General features: G+C 32.5%; 2 protein-coding genes across 2 annotated transcripts in view; both read right to left on the bottom strand.

The window, feature by feature from the left end:
* LOC123662831 (transient receptor potential protein) overlaps positions 1-6,667 on the bottom strand; it is a 47,542-nt gene extending 40,875 nt beyond the window's left edge. The window contains exon 1 of the mRNA XM_045597624.1: positions 6,582-6,667. The gene's annotated coding sequence lies outside the window, so the exon portion shown is untranslated. The remainder of the gene's footprint in view (positions 1-6,581) is intronic.
* A 4,605-nt stretch (positions 6,668-11,272) lies between these two features.
* On the bottom strand, positions 11,273-13,147 carry LOC123662859. Its single transcript, XM_045597646.1, has 6 exons — positions 13,143-13,147; positions 12,606-12,786; positions 11,999-12,070; positions 11,836-11,913; positions 11,668-11,745; positions 11,273-11,591 (listed from the first exon to the last, which is right to left on the bottom strand). Exons 2-6 carry the CDS (start codon positions 12,660-12,662, stop codon positions 11,463-11,465), a joined length of 414 nt encoding a protein of 137 aa, XP_045453602.1. The 5' UTR covers positions 12,663-12,786; positions 13,143-13,147; the 3' UTR covers positions 11,273-11,462.
* Between the last annotated feature and the right edge of the window lie 261 nt (positions 13,148-13,408).

The following is a 13,408-nucleotide window of genomic DNA, read 5'->3' as shown; positions in this document are numbered from 1 at the left end:
AATACGAATTCTCTGTATATGTGAACTGAATTATTTATTTGTGTTTTTCATTATTGACTGTGTTTTTAAAAAAATTTAGAACATAAATAATAATAACAATAAACTAGTAAAGTAGACGAAAGCGGGATTGTCTCCATAATTAATTCATTTCATTATTGCATTTTAATAATTAAAATTTTTTTTAATAATTTTATTATTTTTAATAATTTTATTTTCTTCATAAATCGTTAAAATTTTGAAAAGAACGCACTATAACTTTTTCCTTTATGTTCGTTGATGTTAAAAGTAAGTTTGCAGAAAAAAAAATGTATTCACGAAAAAGGAAATATGGAAGTAGAAGTTTGCCCGGTCATCTAATTCTCTTTAATAATATTACCATATCTCTATAGTAAAATATAGTAAAATTATATTATATCGTATCTAGCAAAGGTGGTTGATCCACTTTTTTGTGTGGGACTAAATCATCACCGAGGGGAATATTTTAGTTTTAAAATAAACATTCATGATTCATGAAATAAAATTTATTTCATAAAACATTTATAACCATTTCAGTTATAAATACCTACTTGTACATATTTATTTCATATAGTGTTTTTTTATGTCACTAGGTCGGTAAACAAGCTTACGGCTCACCTGATGGTAAGCGATTAACGTAGCTTATAGACGCCAGCAACACCAGAGGCATCGCAAGCGCGTTGCCGACCCAATCCCCAATCCCCCCAGGAGCTCTGGTCACCAACAGGAACAAAATACTGCTCGAAAACAGTATTATTTTGCTGTGATCTTCTGTAAGGTCGAAGTTATTACCCCAGTCGGCTACTCCATATTTTGAGCAGGAAGTTCCTGCTCAAACCTCCTCAGTTGAATCAGTGTATTTGAGCATCATCACATCAGCCTATTTATTGCATTCTACTGCTGGACATAGGCCTCCACAAGTTCGCGCCAAAAATGGCATGAACTCATGTGTATTGCCCATAGTCACCACGCTGGGCGGGCGGATTGGTGACCGCAGAGCTGGCTTTGTCGCACTGAAGACGCTGCTGCCCGTCTTTGACCTTGTTAAGTTCTATGGTAGTTGTGGACTGTGTTCTCCTTTATTCGCCTCTTACGACACCCAGCTTTGAGCATACTAAATAAAAAAGTTTCTAAAACTAGTTTAATGCGTAATATGTATGCTAATATTTTTTTGATAATTTTACGCTAAGACTGAAAGTTTTGTTAATTGATACTTCAATCAGTCAGTTCAGTCTCTTTCAGTCCACTGCTGGACGTAGGCCTATTCAAGTTCGTGCCAAACTTTACGGTTCTCCGCAGTCCTCATCCAACCCTAACCGGCGATCTTACGTAGATCATCAGCCCAGTGGACCGGAGGGCGTCCCAAACTGCGCTTGCGAACATGCGGTCTCCACTCCACTGTTACATTCTAATGATGTTTTACAGCCTATAAAAGTAGTTTTTCCCATCCATAAAAATGTTTACTCAAATCGTTAAAAGTAAATCCTGACGTAAGTTGTTCTGGGTGAAATAGACAAAAAAATGATATAGAATTATAGACACTGTCTTCTGTTACAAAAGTATGGATGTGATTTAGGTTACAGCAAACTGATATACATAATTTCATAAAAATCGGTCCAGCCGTTTCGGAGGAGTATGGTAACTAACATTGTGATACGAGAATTTTATATATAAGAACTAGCGACCTGTCACGGCTGCAATGCTGATACTAAATATAAAATATAAAATAAATATTTGCAATGTAAGCGCAAAAAATGTGTTTTTCGATATCACATTAGAAACCTCTAAAACTATCAGCGTTCCTCTACTATAATATGCACATATAAACCTTCCTCTGGAATTATTCTATTTACTAAAGAAAACCGCATCAAAATCCGTTGCGTAGTTTTAAAGATCTAAGCATACAGACAGCGGGAAACGCCTTTTTTATACTATGTAATGATAACAGTATAAAATGTATTACACTAATGAAACTATAGCCATAAATATCTAAGTAGATACAACCACGGTAAAAGATTACTATTACATTAAATCGAACCGTTAAAAGTCCTTGTAAGAAAAAAAAAAACGTACCAGCTTAAAACTCGTATGTGAATATAAGAGATTTGCTTTAATGAGATTGAAAACTCAAGGTAACAACTATTTTTATAACCGCGGAATGGAATCGCTCGTATGAAGATTGATGATTGTACAAACATTAATAATATTATAAAATGTTTGATAAATTATTAAAAAAATTAAGTTTTGATATTTTTGATCTAATCGTTAGAAACTATAAGCCTTAGAAACGGATGGCAAAATTTGTTCTTCTATAGTGTTGTCAAAAATTATGGTATATTTTATTCTTTAATGCATTCAGCTTGTAATAACCTCGGAGAGCATGTTTAGCCGTCGGTCCCGGTTGGTATCATGTACACCTGATAGCGATCGTTACTCATAGTAGGGAATATATCCGCCAACACGCATTGAAGCAGCGTGGTAGATTAAGCTCTGATCCTTTTCCTACATGAGAAAAGAGGCCTATGCTCAGCGATATTATAGGCTGAAGCTTAGATGACTCAACTTCACCTTTCTTCATTCACACAGTGAAGAAAAAACCACAGTAGGCTTAAAATTCGCTTTGACAATGTATAGACAAGTATAGGTTAGGAGTCGTATATCTTACAACTGAAAACTTTCCTTGGTAAAAAGTTTGTACTTATGTATTCACACATTAAGCTATCGAATTCCACTGCTGGACGTACACCTCTCCAAGTTCGCGCCAAATTTCCCGGTTTTCCGCAGTCCTTATCCAGCTACCACAATTTATGTTTTTTTTTTTAGATTTGATTATATGATTAATTAGACGTAAAATTATTATTATCTTTTTATTGATTTTATTGAATTGTTTTAATTAATTGATAAATTTAATGTTACATATTGATATTGATTTTAATTTTATTAATATAAATGTACTAATTTGTATTATTATTATGTTTGTTTTTTATGAATTTTATGAATTTTTTAAGTGTTATTATTTATTGATTATTTTATATTTTTTGATTATTTTGTTTTTATTGAATTGTTTAAATTGTTAAATTTAATGTTACTTGTTGTGATAAATTTAACTAACGCATTGGGTTACTGTAATGTTAGTTCTAAGTTTTTTTTAATGCATAAATAAAAATCATTAACGAAAATCTTAGATCGTCGGTCCAGCAGGTCAGAGGGCGTTCCATGGTGTATGTGCAACAAATATATATTTATATACATGTATGTATATAAATTTATATGTTGGTGTGTATAAACTTAGTGATATTTATGTTATTTTATAAATCTACCTTACATTAGCTTAGCATTACATAACCATGTCTTAACATTGGATGATAGACAAGGTTGTATAGCTTTAAGTCCACCTTTTGCTCATTAGGTTGTCTACATTATTGTGTAATGTTAAAATTAATAAAGTCGTACGTTATGCGACATGTTGACAAATAAATAAAATTGAGGTGTCTGTTTGTAATATTAAAATACCTGCTTTATACTAAATGCATATGGATGTATATACGATACATATACCAAAATAATATTTTTCTGTCTGTTTGTCTGTTTGTTCCGGCTAATCTCTGAAACGGCTGGACAGATTTGATGGGACTTTTACTGGCAGATAGCTGATGTAATAAGGGGTAACTTAGACTACTTTTATTTTAGAAATTTGTTTATTTTAAAACTCCGCGAACTGAACAATATCTTTTTGTTAAATTCCAGGCGGACGAAGACCAGGGCATAGCCAGTATAATTATAAAATCGAATTCAAAGACTCTTTGATGACACTTTAAAGAAATAATTTTGTAGATCTTTGTAATATGAGTAATAAGATGGTTTTCTATAGGTATTATAAGGCGAATTTTTTTTTTATGTTTAATGGATAAACTCAAATACAGACCGATTTTGAAAATCCTTTACCAGGATGTCATTATATTATCACTGAGTTACATAGAATATTTTTCAACGGGAGATAGTGGAATGGCAAAAATTATGTAATCCACGCGGGCAAAACCGTGAACGAAATCTAGTATATGATATATGATGTAGGTACAATGACTTTTTCTACTTAAATTATCTCATGACATCGGATACGTTGCATTAGCACTTATCGAATTGACCCTTCTCCATACTAACATATTTCACAGAATTGTTTGATCACGATACACTAATACGGTGGAAGTAATAGTAATATATTAAAAATAATCTGAACTGTATTAAGAAAGCCTGGGATCTAACTGCTGGGTCATCATTACAGCCTATACAGTCCACTGCTGGAAATAGGCCTCCACAAGTTTACGCCAAAAATAACGTGAACTCATGTGTTTTGCCCATAGTCACCACGCTGGGCAGGCGGGTTGGTGACCACAGTACTGGCTTTGTCGCACCGAAGACGCTGTTGGCCGTCTTCGGCCTGTGTATTTCAAAGCAAGCAGTTGGATGGTTATCCCGCCACCGGTCGGCTTCGGTCTAAGTTCCAAGGTGATAGTGGAACTGTGTTATCCCTTAGTCGCCTCTTACGACACCCACGGGAAGGGAGGGGGTGGCTATATTCTTTAGTACCGTAGCCACACAGTACATATAACTGCTGGGTAAAAACGATTAAATATAGGTGAATTCAGCACTTTTTTTAACTATAAAGGACCCCTGCAGCACCGGGAACCAGCGCGTTTGCGACTCTAATGCCCCTCAAATTCCCTTAGAGCACTGACAATCTTACTCATCACAGGAACATAATACTATTTGAAAGCAGTATTTTCAGCTGTGATCTTTTGTAAAGTTGAGCTACTTCACTCAGTCGGGCTGCTCCAAATTTTGAGGAAGTTATCTCCTGCTGTGTGTAACTCGATAACGTCTAGCCAGGTAAATTTTTAACAAGAGTAACAATTAGGTATTGTTAATAAATTACACCAACAACTTATCGTGCTTTAAGGTTTGGTTGAAAGGTTAAAAATGTTAGAACATTTTAAATGATGACAGTTTTTTAAAACTATAATTGGGGAGTTTCTTGCTATTTCTTCTCTGCAGAATTTTTGTTTATAATCGTTCTTAGGTTAATATTTTAATTTAACATTTTTTAAAGGTTAGGTTAGATTTTTATAACAATTCAAAAGTTTTTTTTTTTTGTATGAACACAAGTATCTGATAGAGAATCGAATCCACAAAATGAAAAAATTCTTTTATAACAAAACTTTTACGCATAAGAACGGTCGTCGTACTTATTAAAAATGCTGAATATGAAATTTTAAAAAGTTTTTAAGTGTCATGGGAATAATAAAGTTGCGTCTAAGCCATTTAAATGCATGCAATTAATTAAAACTAAAAACTGTAATGGCTGCGAAAAAAGGAAAAACTGTCTTGAGTTCCTTTTGTTCTTCACGGCATATCTCGGTATGATTATGTTTTTAATATTATTTGAAGAATAAGAAAATTGTTTTATAGGGTTAAACTTATTAATAATAATTATTGTTTTGTGTAATTTTATATTTACTTGGAATTTTGTACCGCCATATTTTTTCCTTTAATATACGGTAAATTGTAAAATTAGTTGTACATATTTGGTTACTTTAAAACTCATAATGTATTTTTATTAAAACTAAAAATATAATTACAATTCACGAAACTTAAATAATAATAATAATAGTAAAACTAGGTAACTAAACGAAACTTAAATAATAATAATAAAACTTAAATAATAATAATAATAGTAAAACTAGGTTTCGAATTAGTCGAACATGTTATCCGGAAGATTCGCAGTCTGCCACGATTGAGCTATCAAAGATTCTATATCCCATACTCGTTAATTTTTTAATTGTCTATTTATAATGAACCTTGTCATGGCAATCACGAATAAAAAATAAAATAAATTTAGCAAATTCGTTCGGAAGTTACGCTCGTTCAATATATTTTGACGATTCGTCTTTATTTATATTGATACGATGAATTTGACGAATATTTGTTTCTTTGTCATGTAAACTGTAAAATCTAGCTAATGATTCAGATTAAGAAATGGGATTATTTTTAAACCGATGTTTCTACGCATCTGTCAAATTGTGAGACGCAGCTAGTTTTTTTTTCTATAAGTGAGCTTTTCAAGTTTTTTGAACGATTTCATTCTTGCTTATAGTTAGTACTTGACTATCAAGCGTGGTTTATATTTAACACTATTGTTTTTTCTCTATGTATGAGCACTCTTTACAATGGACAAGTAAAGTATGACATTACGACGCACAAATGAACATACATATAATTAGATTTCATAGTATTTATTAGAAACACTGAATTTTAGATAGAAAGCTATGCTCACAGTCAAGAATATATATATATATATATATATATATATATATATATATATCCATTTAAGCCTATCTATTATTTCAATATAGGGAATGATTTTAGATGTTTCATAAACCAAGTATGCTTGTTTTTGTAATGATAATAATAACTCTTATTATAATATAAGTCTTACATTATTATAACTTATATTTATTATTATAATATAAAAATAAAATTAACGTAAAAAAAATTGCCAAAATACTTACCGATAAATGATCACTAATTCATGTTAAAGCACAAAAAAATAATAATCGCAAACGTAACCGCACCAGAACTTGCCCTACGGGACACTGGCCAACAATATGCTAAGTGAATACGTTAATCGAATTTTCAAAGTGGTTCGCCACTGGTACTAGTGATGTGTATTTTATCGATAACTAACTGACCCTGTGAACTTCGTACCACAACTTTTTTTTTCAATCCATATTTTCAAAACATATTCCTAAGGTGTTTGACCAAAGACATAACTATATATGTACAAGTTCAAAAGTTGTATAAATTGCCTGTTTGGAAGAAAGTAAAAAATATGTCATGAAATCATCTTCATAATTTAATATCTAATCACAAAAGTCCTTGTCCCACATGGGGAAAGTGGCCTATGCCCAGCCGTGGGATGTTACAGGCTGAAGCGAGCGCAAAATAAATTTTATTCTTAAATTATTGAATTAGCAAGTTGAACTGACAGTGGGGCTGGTCACCTATATCGCAGGACCGATGGCCGTTGGAGTAGACGTGTCCTGGAGTGGAGACCGCGTCTTGGCAAACGCAGCGTGTGATGTCTTCCGGCCCGCTGGACCGACGACCTACTTAAGATTGCCGGTGTAGGCTGGATTTTCTAAATACAGTCAACAAACTAGTTTATTCACACATATGTACGTAAAAATAGCATTATGAACATAAAAAAAAGATTTTCGAAATAAAATAAACATTAAAATCAATTAATGACTTATTAAGACATTGCGTGTAATGTCCATTAAATAAATACAATCATTGTAGAAAATTTACGACTAATATAAAATATCTTAAATAAAATCTATACGACAATTATATTCTTTATAGGAGATTAAGGAGAGTTAAAAAAGTTACAAGTATTTTTTGTAAAATATCGATAGAACAACTACAGACATCGCTAACTCACTAGCCCGCTAATGCTATTAATGTAAGTCTGTCGTATTCCAACATATCAATATATTTAATTTCTACGTATCGGTGAAACATTGACACAGATAATGTACATATTATCTATTTTATTTTGGCAATGAGTTACTTAAAAGATTATTATATTATTACAAACGACAATAGATTAAGTCTTGGATTTGTTTCTTCTGCTTTTGCGAGTAATTGCCATTAGTCTTCAATTATTGAAGAAGTAGATTAATGATTCCTTTACGACGCGATTTATTTTGGACGTCTTTTTGGTGTATATACATGTGCTTGGATCGCGAAGTACAAGCCCCAAATTTTTTCCCAAAAAGGTTTAACTTAGCTTCTTACCAGAGTTACATATCTTATTCAAACCATTAACCGTTCGTCAAAAATATTGAGCAGTAATTTGATGGAATTGCCTGCCAAAATCACTAAGCAAAAATAACTAAAAACTTTTTAAATTGCATTTTAGGAGCTTTGTTATATTATCATTTCAAGGTTTTTAAGCAATGGAATATAGTGTTATCTCTCTCATGAGCTGAGCATTACCTGTAAAAATAATTGGTTTCGTCATATACCAAATTGAACGAGCGGAAACGCTTTGACGATTGCGTTAGTATTATAAAATTACATTATATGTGAGACACAAAGTTAAGAAACTATGTTTAACATGATCCAATTTTAGAATTAGATTTAGAGAACTATGCTAACGAAGTTGAAATAATATTAGTCGATCTTTGTTCATCTTATTACTGTACTTTAGAGTCATCATCATTGAGAAGAAAACCTTAACGTATTAACCTGAATGTTTGTAAGAAAATGAGCAAATATTTCTATTATAAAAATACCAATCTAAGTTTTCATTTGGTTTTTGTATATTTGTGGTTAGGAGATTAAGGTTAGACGAGCCAGAACGATATATTTGCAAGGTTTCCTAAAGGCTGGTAAATCTCTTTCTTTGTCACCACGTGAGTCAAGAGATCAGGGCTCTCTACAACTGCATTATAGGAAATACGTGGCACGTGATTAACTGAACAACACTTAGTATGTTGTCTATGCATGTGTAGTGTGTATAGTGTATATGGATGGAAAATACTGACTTTCTAATGAAAACATATTGAAAAATGTTTTGCATAGACGTTTTTCTCGAGTAAAATGAACCTTAAAAATTGAGGTTTTTTTGAGATACAACATTTTGAATTTACATTACATTCTAAGCACGTGTCTAAAAAATTGAGCAAAGCCTAAGATTAGAATATTTTAAACTATTTCCAAAATTCCAATTTCCAATATATATTATATACATATTATACACTCACTGTGCTCACGCGGTTATAATCAATACATAGATCAAGTAAAAAAAGGTAGATAACGCACCTAGAACAGAAAAGTGAAGCCACTTTTTTAAAGATGTGTGAGTGAGTGAAGTGTTGACACCTTTTAAAAAAAGTCCCTAAAATTTTTATTAAACAATTAATTTAATATAGGTAAAATGGGTATGTGAAAATAAAAACCTGTTTATAGTTTTAAATAAATTTACTAAAAATAAAACAAAAAATCGGTAGAATAATAAAAAAATATATTAAAGATAATCGTATGAATGGACACTTCCTATCCCCTCTGTTTATCTCTTTTCAGTTTGCAGTCGGTTTTTTTTTAACTATTTTTCTTAAACCTAGAATCCTTTATGTTGTATAAGTTTTTTAAATTTTTGTCACTTAGAAGTCAGAGTCATCGTCATTGTTTGCATTTTACTAATATGATGTAGTCTTATGTTTAAATATTTTTCAATCACTAATCGTATTAAATTGACTTTATGCGCATGGCCAGCATAATCGTGGTCATTTTCCAAGTAATGAAAAGTTCTGTTATTACCTGTAAAAGAACCTAAAATCTGCGTGACTATATAGGTATGCTGGCTTTCTCTCACCAAATTTATATTCTCCATGGACAGTTTTCTTATTATGAGTTCGCAAGTTGCGCATATGTCAAAAACATCTTGGGAAGGAAAACACAGTCCACCTTTATTTCGAGCCAGGATTAATTTGTGGAAGTCGTGTTCTTCTTCAGACATTAAACTATTGAGACACTTTTCACATTTTAGTATTTTTGAAATGTAGTGTACAGTGCTACCAGCGATATAACCAATTATTATTTTTTTAAAATCATCGTATTCCGCAACATTCAGAGTGCTTGCGAGTTCTGCCGTATCTTGTTGTATTTTACGGAGAAAGTCTAGTGAAGCTAATTCGTGTTCTATGGGATACTCCTGTTCTTCATGTCTATAAGATGTCCTGGTTGAATTAATAGTTGAAACAGTTGTAGATGTACAATTTAAAATGGCTACTTCTTCTAACGGGACACAGTTCCCAGTGGATAAGCATTTTAATTCGAGATGGCCAAGTAGTTTCCTATACGCCCCTTTTAACTGGCGCACATTTGGGTTGTCATTAAATCCACCTTGCATTCTTATAGATGAAAACATTAGTTCCAAATGATCTTGGCTAAACTTGTAAGTCGGAATGTAAAGAAGTCTTTTTTCTCTTTCTATCAAATCGTAATAAATAATTTTCAAACTTTCTATATTTATTATTATACCCAAAAAACCTGTTTTACATTTTGCATCAAGCACTGGTTTGTAATATTGATTTATCAAATAAGTCGGACGGCCTTCTCTAATAACTTTGCGCTTATTAACTGATTTAACTTTAAGATTTAATAAATACCTTTTTAATTGCTCTAAAAATTCAAAACTTAAATCTTTGTTTCCTAAATGAAGGGGTTTTTGCAACTCGAAGTGTCTCATTCATTTTGAATTAAAGACGTCAAACATTTGATTCATTGTTTGTACAAATTGCTCTGTAGGCTCGGCATCTCTAAAATTAGGAAGTTTAAGATCTACTCTGCATAACTTTAAGGCCGTAGCCACACTCCTACTAAGTAACTGTGTGGCAAGTTTAACCTTCATAATATGGTTTTGAAAATTAATGTGTCGTTTCGTCAATTTATTACCTAAGTGAATCCCTGTTTCGGTTTGTATTTCATTTAACTGTACCAAGTATTTCCATGCTACAGTATTATTATTTTCATCTATAAATTCTTTTTTTGATTCAAATTGGTTTCTTACCAATTTGATGACATGGCTGGGATCCACAAAACAAGCAACCTGAGAGTCATTTGCAGGATGTTTAAATGTCGTTTTGACATCTGCTGGATCTGCAAATTTGCACCCAAGTAACTCAATGGCTGTAAAATTGGAAGAATGTCCATCAAATGTTATTGAAATGACATCTACATTAGCTTCAGAACATTTGAGAAGACATAGTTTGATAAGGTTTGCTTTCTGTTCACCTGATATACTGCTAATCAAAAAGTAGCCTTAAGGGATTTTAAAGTTATGATTTATTCCTACCAAAAGAAAAACTAATGCTTGGGTAGCTAAAGGAGCTAACTCATCTACTCCTGTTCCCATGTCCACCAAACCTATGTACTTTTTACCGTCCCAGATTTTTTGTGCTCTAATAGCCATTTCATCAAACACCAAAGAACATATTAGGCGATGTTCACTGACTTGGGATTTGGCTTTTAGGGCCTGGAATGATTCTTCTGTGAACCCCGGTTTGCCATTAATGCATCCATACCATCTAGACAACGTGCTTGGATGCGGAAGACATGTATTAAAAGCATGTCTAACGTATTCATAAGCCTTTGGAGAATAATAGTTTAGTGTTAAACAAAATTTCTTTAGTGCCGGTGTATATTTAATGCTCTTTTTTTCTTTTTTTCGATTCAAATTGTTAAATAAATCTATTGTAGCCATATTTTGGTTTAGTGAGTTATATAAATCTGTGTCGATGAAATTTTGCGTTTTTAAGTTATTAATGATTTCTTTGAGTGACAAGTTCCTGTTTTTAAGACGTCTGACTCTTTGTTGTAATGATTTAATTTTTTTTACATTTTTTTTTTAAGGAAACTTCTTGTTTATTTAACTTTTCCCTTAGTCTATATTTTCTTGGTGTATCAAAGATTGAATGTTGGTTAAAGTCTGATTTAGACTCATCCGGTAGGTCCTAGAAAAAAAAAATACAACATAAAAGTATTTTTAATTAATAAAAAATGTATACGTAAGTTTGCACTGATACTTACGAGAACGGCTGTAGAAGATGTACTCGGTAAGACTGCATAGTTACTGTCAAGGACAACACTAGGCGAGACTGGTAAGTCCTACAATAAATACAATACTCTTATTGATGAACAAGAACATTACATTTGACACAAAAAAGTTTACGTAAGTCTGCATTGTGTAGTACTTACGAGAACGGCTGTAGAAGATGTACTCGGTAAGACTGCGTAGTTACTGTCGAGGACAACATTAGGCGAGACTGGTAAGTTCTACAATAGATAGAATATTCGTTACGAATACATGGAGTAGTTAATTTTATCGAAAAATATATGCGCTTAATTGTTATATACTCACAGGAACAATTGGAGATGGTATATTTGGCAACAATACATCACTGACAACCTTACCGGAATGCGGAAATAATTTCTGTAATAGAAACAAAATTGTATCTAAATAAATATAAACCATTAGATACCTTATAAGGTTATTAATAAATTAAGGTTACTAATAACGAAAGATATACTGTATACTAAGAAAAACGCAACTTATATAATTTCAGACTGCAATATCCCACTGCTGGGCATAGACCTATTTCCCCATTGTAGAAGAAAGATCAGAGCTTAATCTACCATGCTGCTCCAATGCGGATCGGCGGATATATTCTATGAGTAACGATCATAGAAATCGCAGGTGTACATGATAACAAGCGGGACCAACGGCTTAACGTGCTCTCTGAGGCACGGTAGGAAGACCCACAAGGACTGCACAAAGACGGCAAACGTCTGTATGGCCAATACAAATATTTGTCATGTGCGGGGATCGAACCCGCAACCGCCAGCGTAACAGCCACAAACCAGTGTTGTGACCGTTACGCCAACGCGGCGTCCTATATAATTTTAATATAACATAATTATACAGGAAGAAAAAGGTGAACTTTTTATTTGAAGTCGGTTAAATATACCTTTTTTGGATATCCTGTTCTATGGACTCTGCGAAGTCCATGTTTTGTATCATACATGTCAGCCTTATCAAAATGGTCTGAACAAACCACACTTGATGAGGATGGCTGCCATTGTGGTTCATTTCGGCTCAGTCTTACAGCCGCTACCCATTCACCTCTTATTAAAATATTCGTTGGAAACCTAAAACCATGAAATTTGATAGTAAAATATGGGTACCTAGTTTACTCAAAAATTGTAAAAAGTTTAAACATAAAACAAACGAGTTAATAATTCATAAATATATTTTGATTTTTTTATTTTCAATTTATGTAACATAAAATAACACGAGAAAAAAAAACAATAACTATGTCTACTTTTTACTTAATTATTTTTCTGATTGCGTACAATTTACTTACCCACATTTTGGGGTATTGAAAAAAAGAACTACTGGCAACACTCCCGTGGTACGTCATTTCGTGACATTGAAATTATAAGTTCCGAATAACCTCAATATTATTTTGGAATAACAAGAAATATAAAGTTTTATATGTACTTACGTGTGAAACGATATTCCTTCAGATTTTTTGTTTACTTTGGTATTGTTTTTGCACCATTTAATCACACAAGACGGCATTTTATAAGCAAAGTTACTGTATGAAGCCTCGTGACATACTAACGAAAATGAGCGTAGTTTGATGCATATGTGTGCGTGAGCGCGTGTATTTACTTGAAGGAGCCGAGTTTTGTGGCTTCACTAGCAACAAAGGCCGCGCATTATCTACCTTTTTTTACTATATCTATGAATCAATAACAATGACTGATA

The sequence above is a fragment of the Melitaea cinxia genome, chromosome 19 (genome assembly GCF_905220565.1).
Source record: "Melitaea cinxia chromosome 19, ilMelCinx1.1, whole genome shotgun sequence".
Taxonomy (NCBI): Eukaryota; Metazoa; Arthropoda; class Insecta; order Lepidoptera; family Nymphalidae; genus Melitaea; species Melitaea cinxia.
This window is presented reverse-complemented; position numbering and strand designations above follow the sequence as displayed.

Coding starts and splice junctions, on each gene's coding strand:
- LOC123662859 (XM_045597646.1), bottom strand. CDS start 12,662: ATGTATGATACAAAACATGGACTTCGCAGAGTCCATAGAACAGGATAT. Junction 11,914..11,998: donor TACCATCTCCAATTGTTCCT/GTGAGTATATAA, acceptor TATCTATTGTAG/AACTTACCAGTCTCGCCTAA. Junction 11,746..11,835: donor CATCTTCTACAGCCGTTCTC/GTAAGTACTACA, acceptor TATTTATTGTAG/GACTTACCAGTCTCGCCTAG.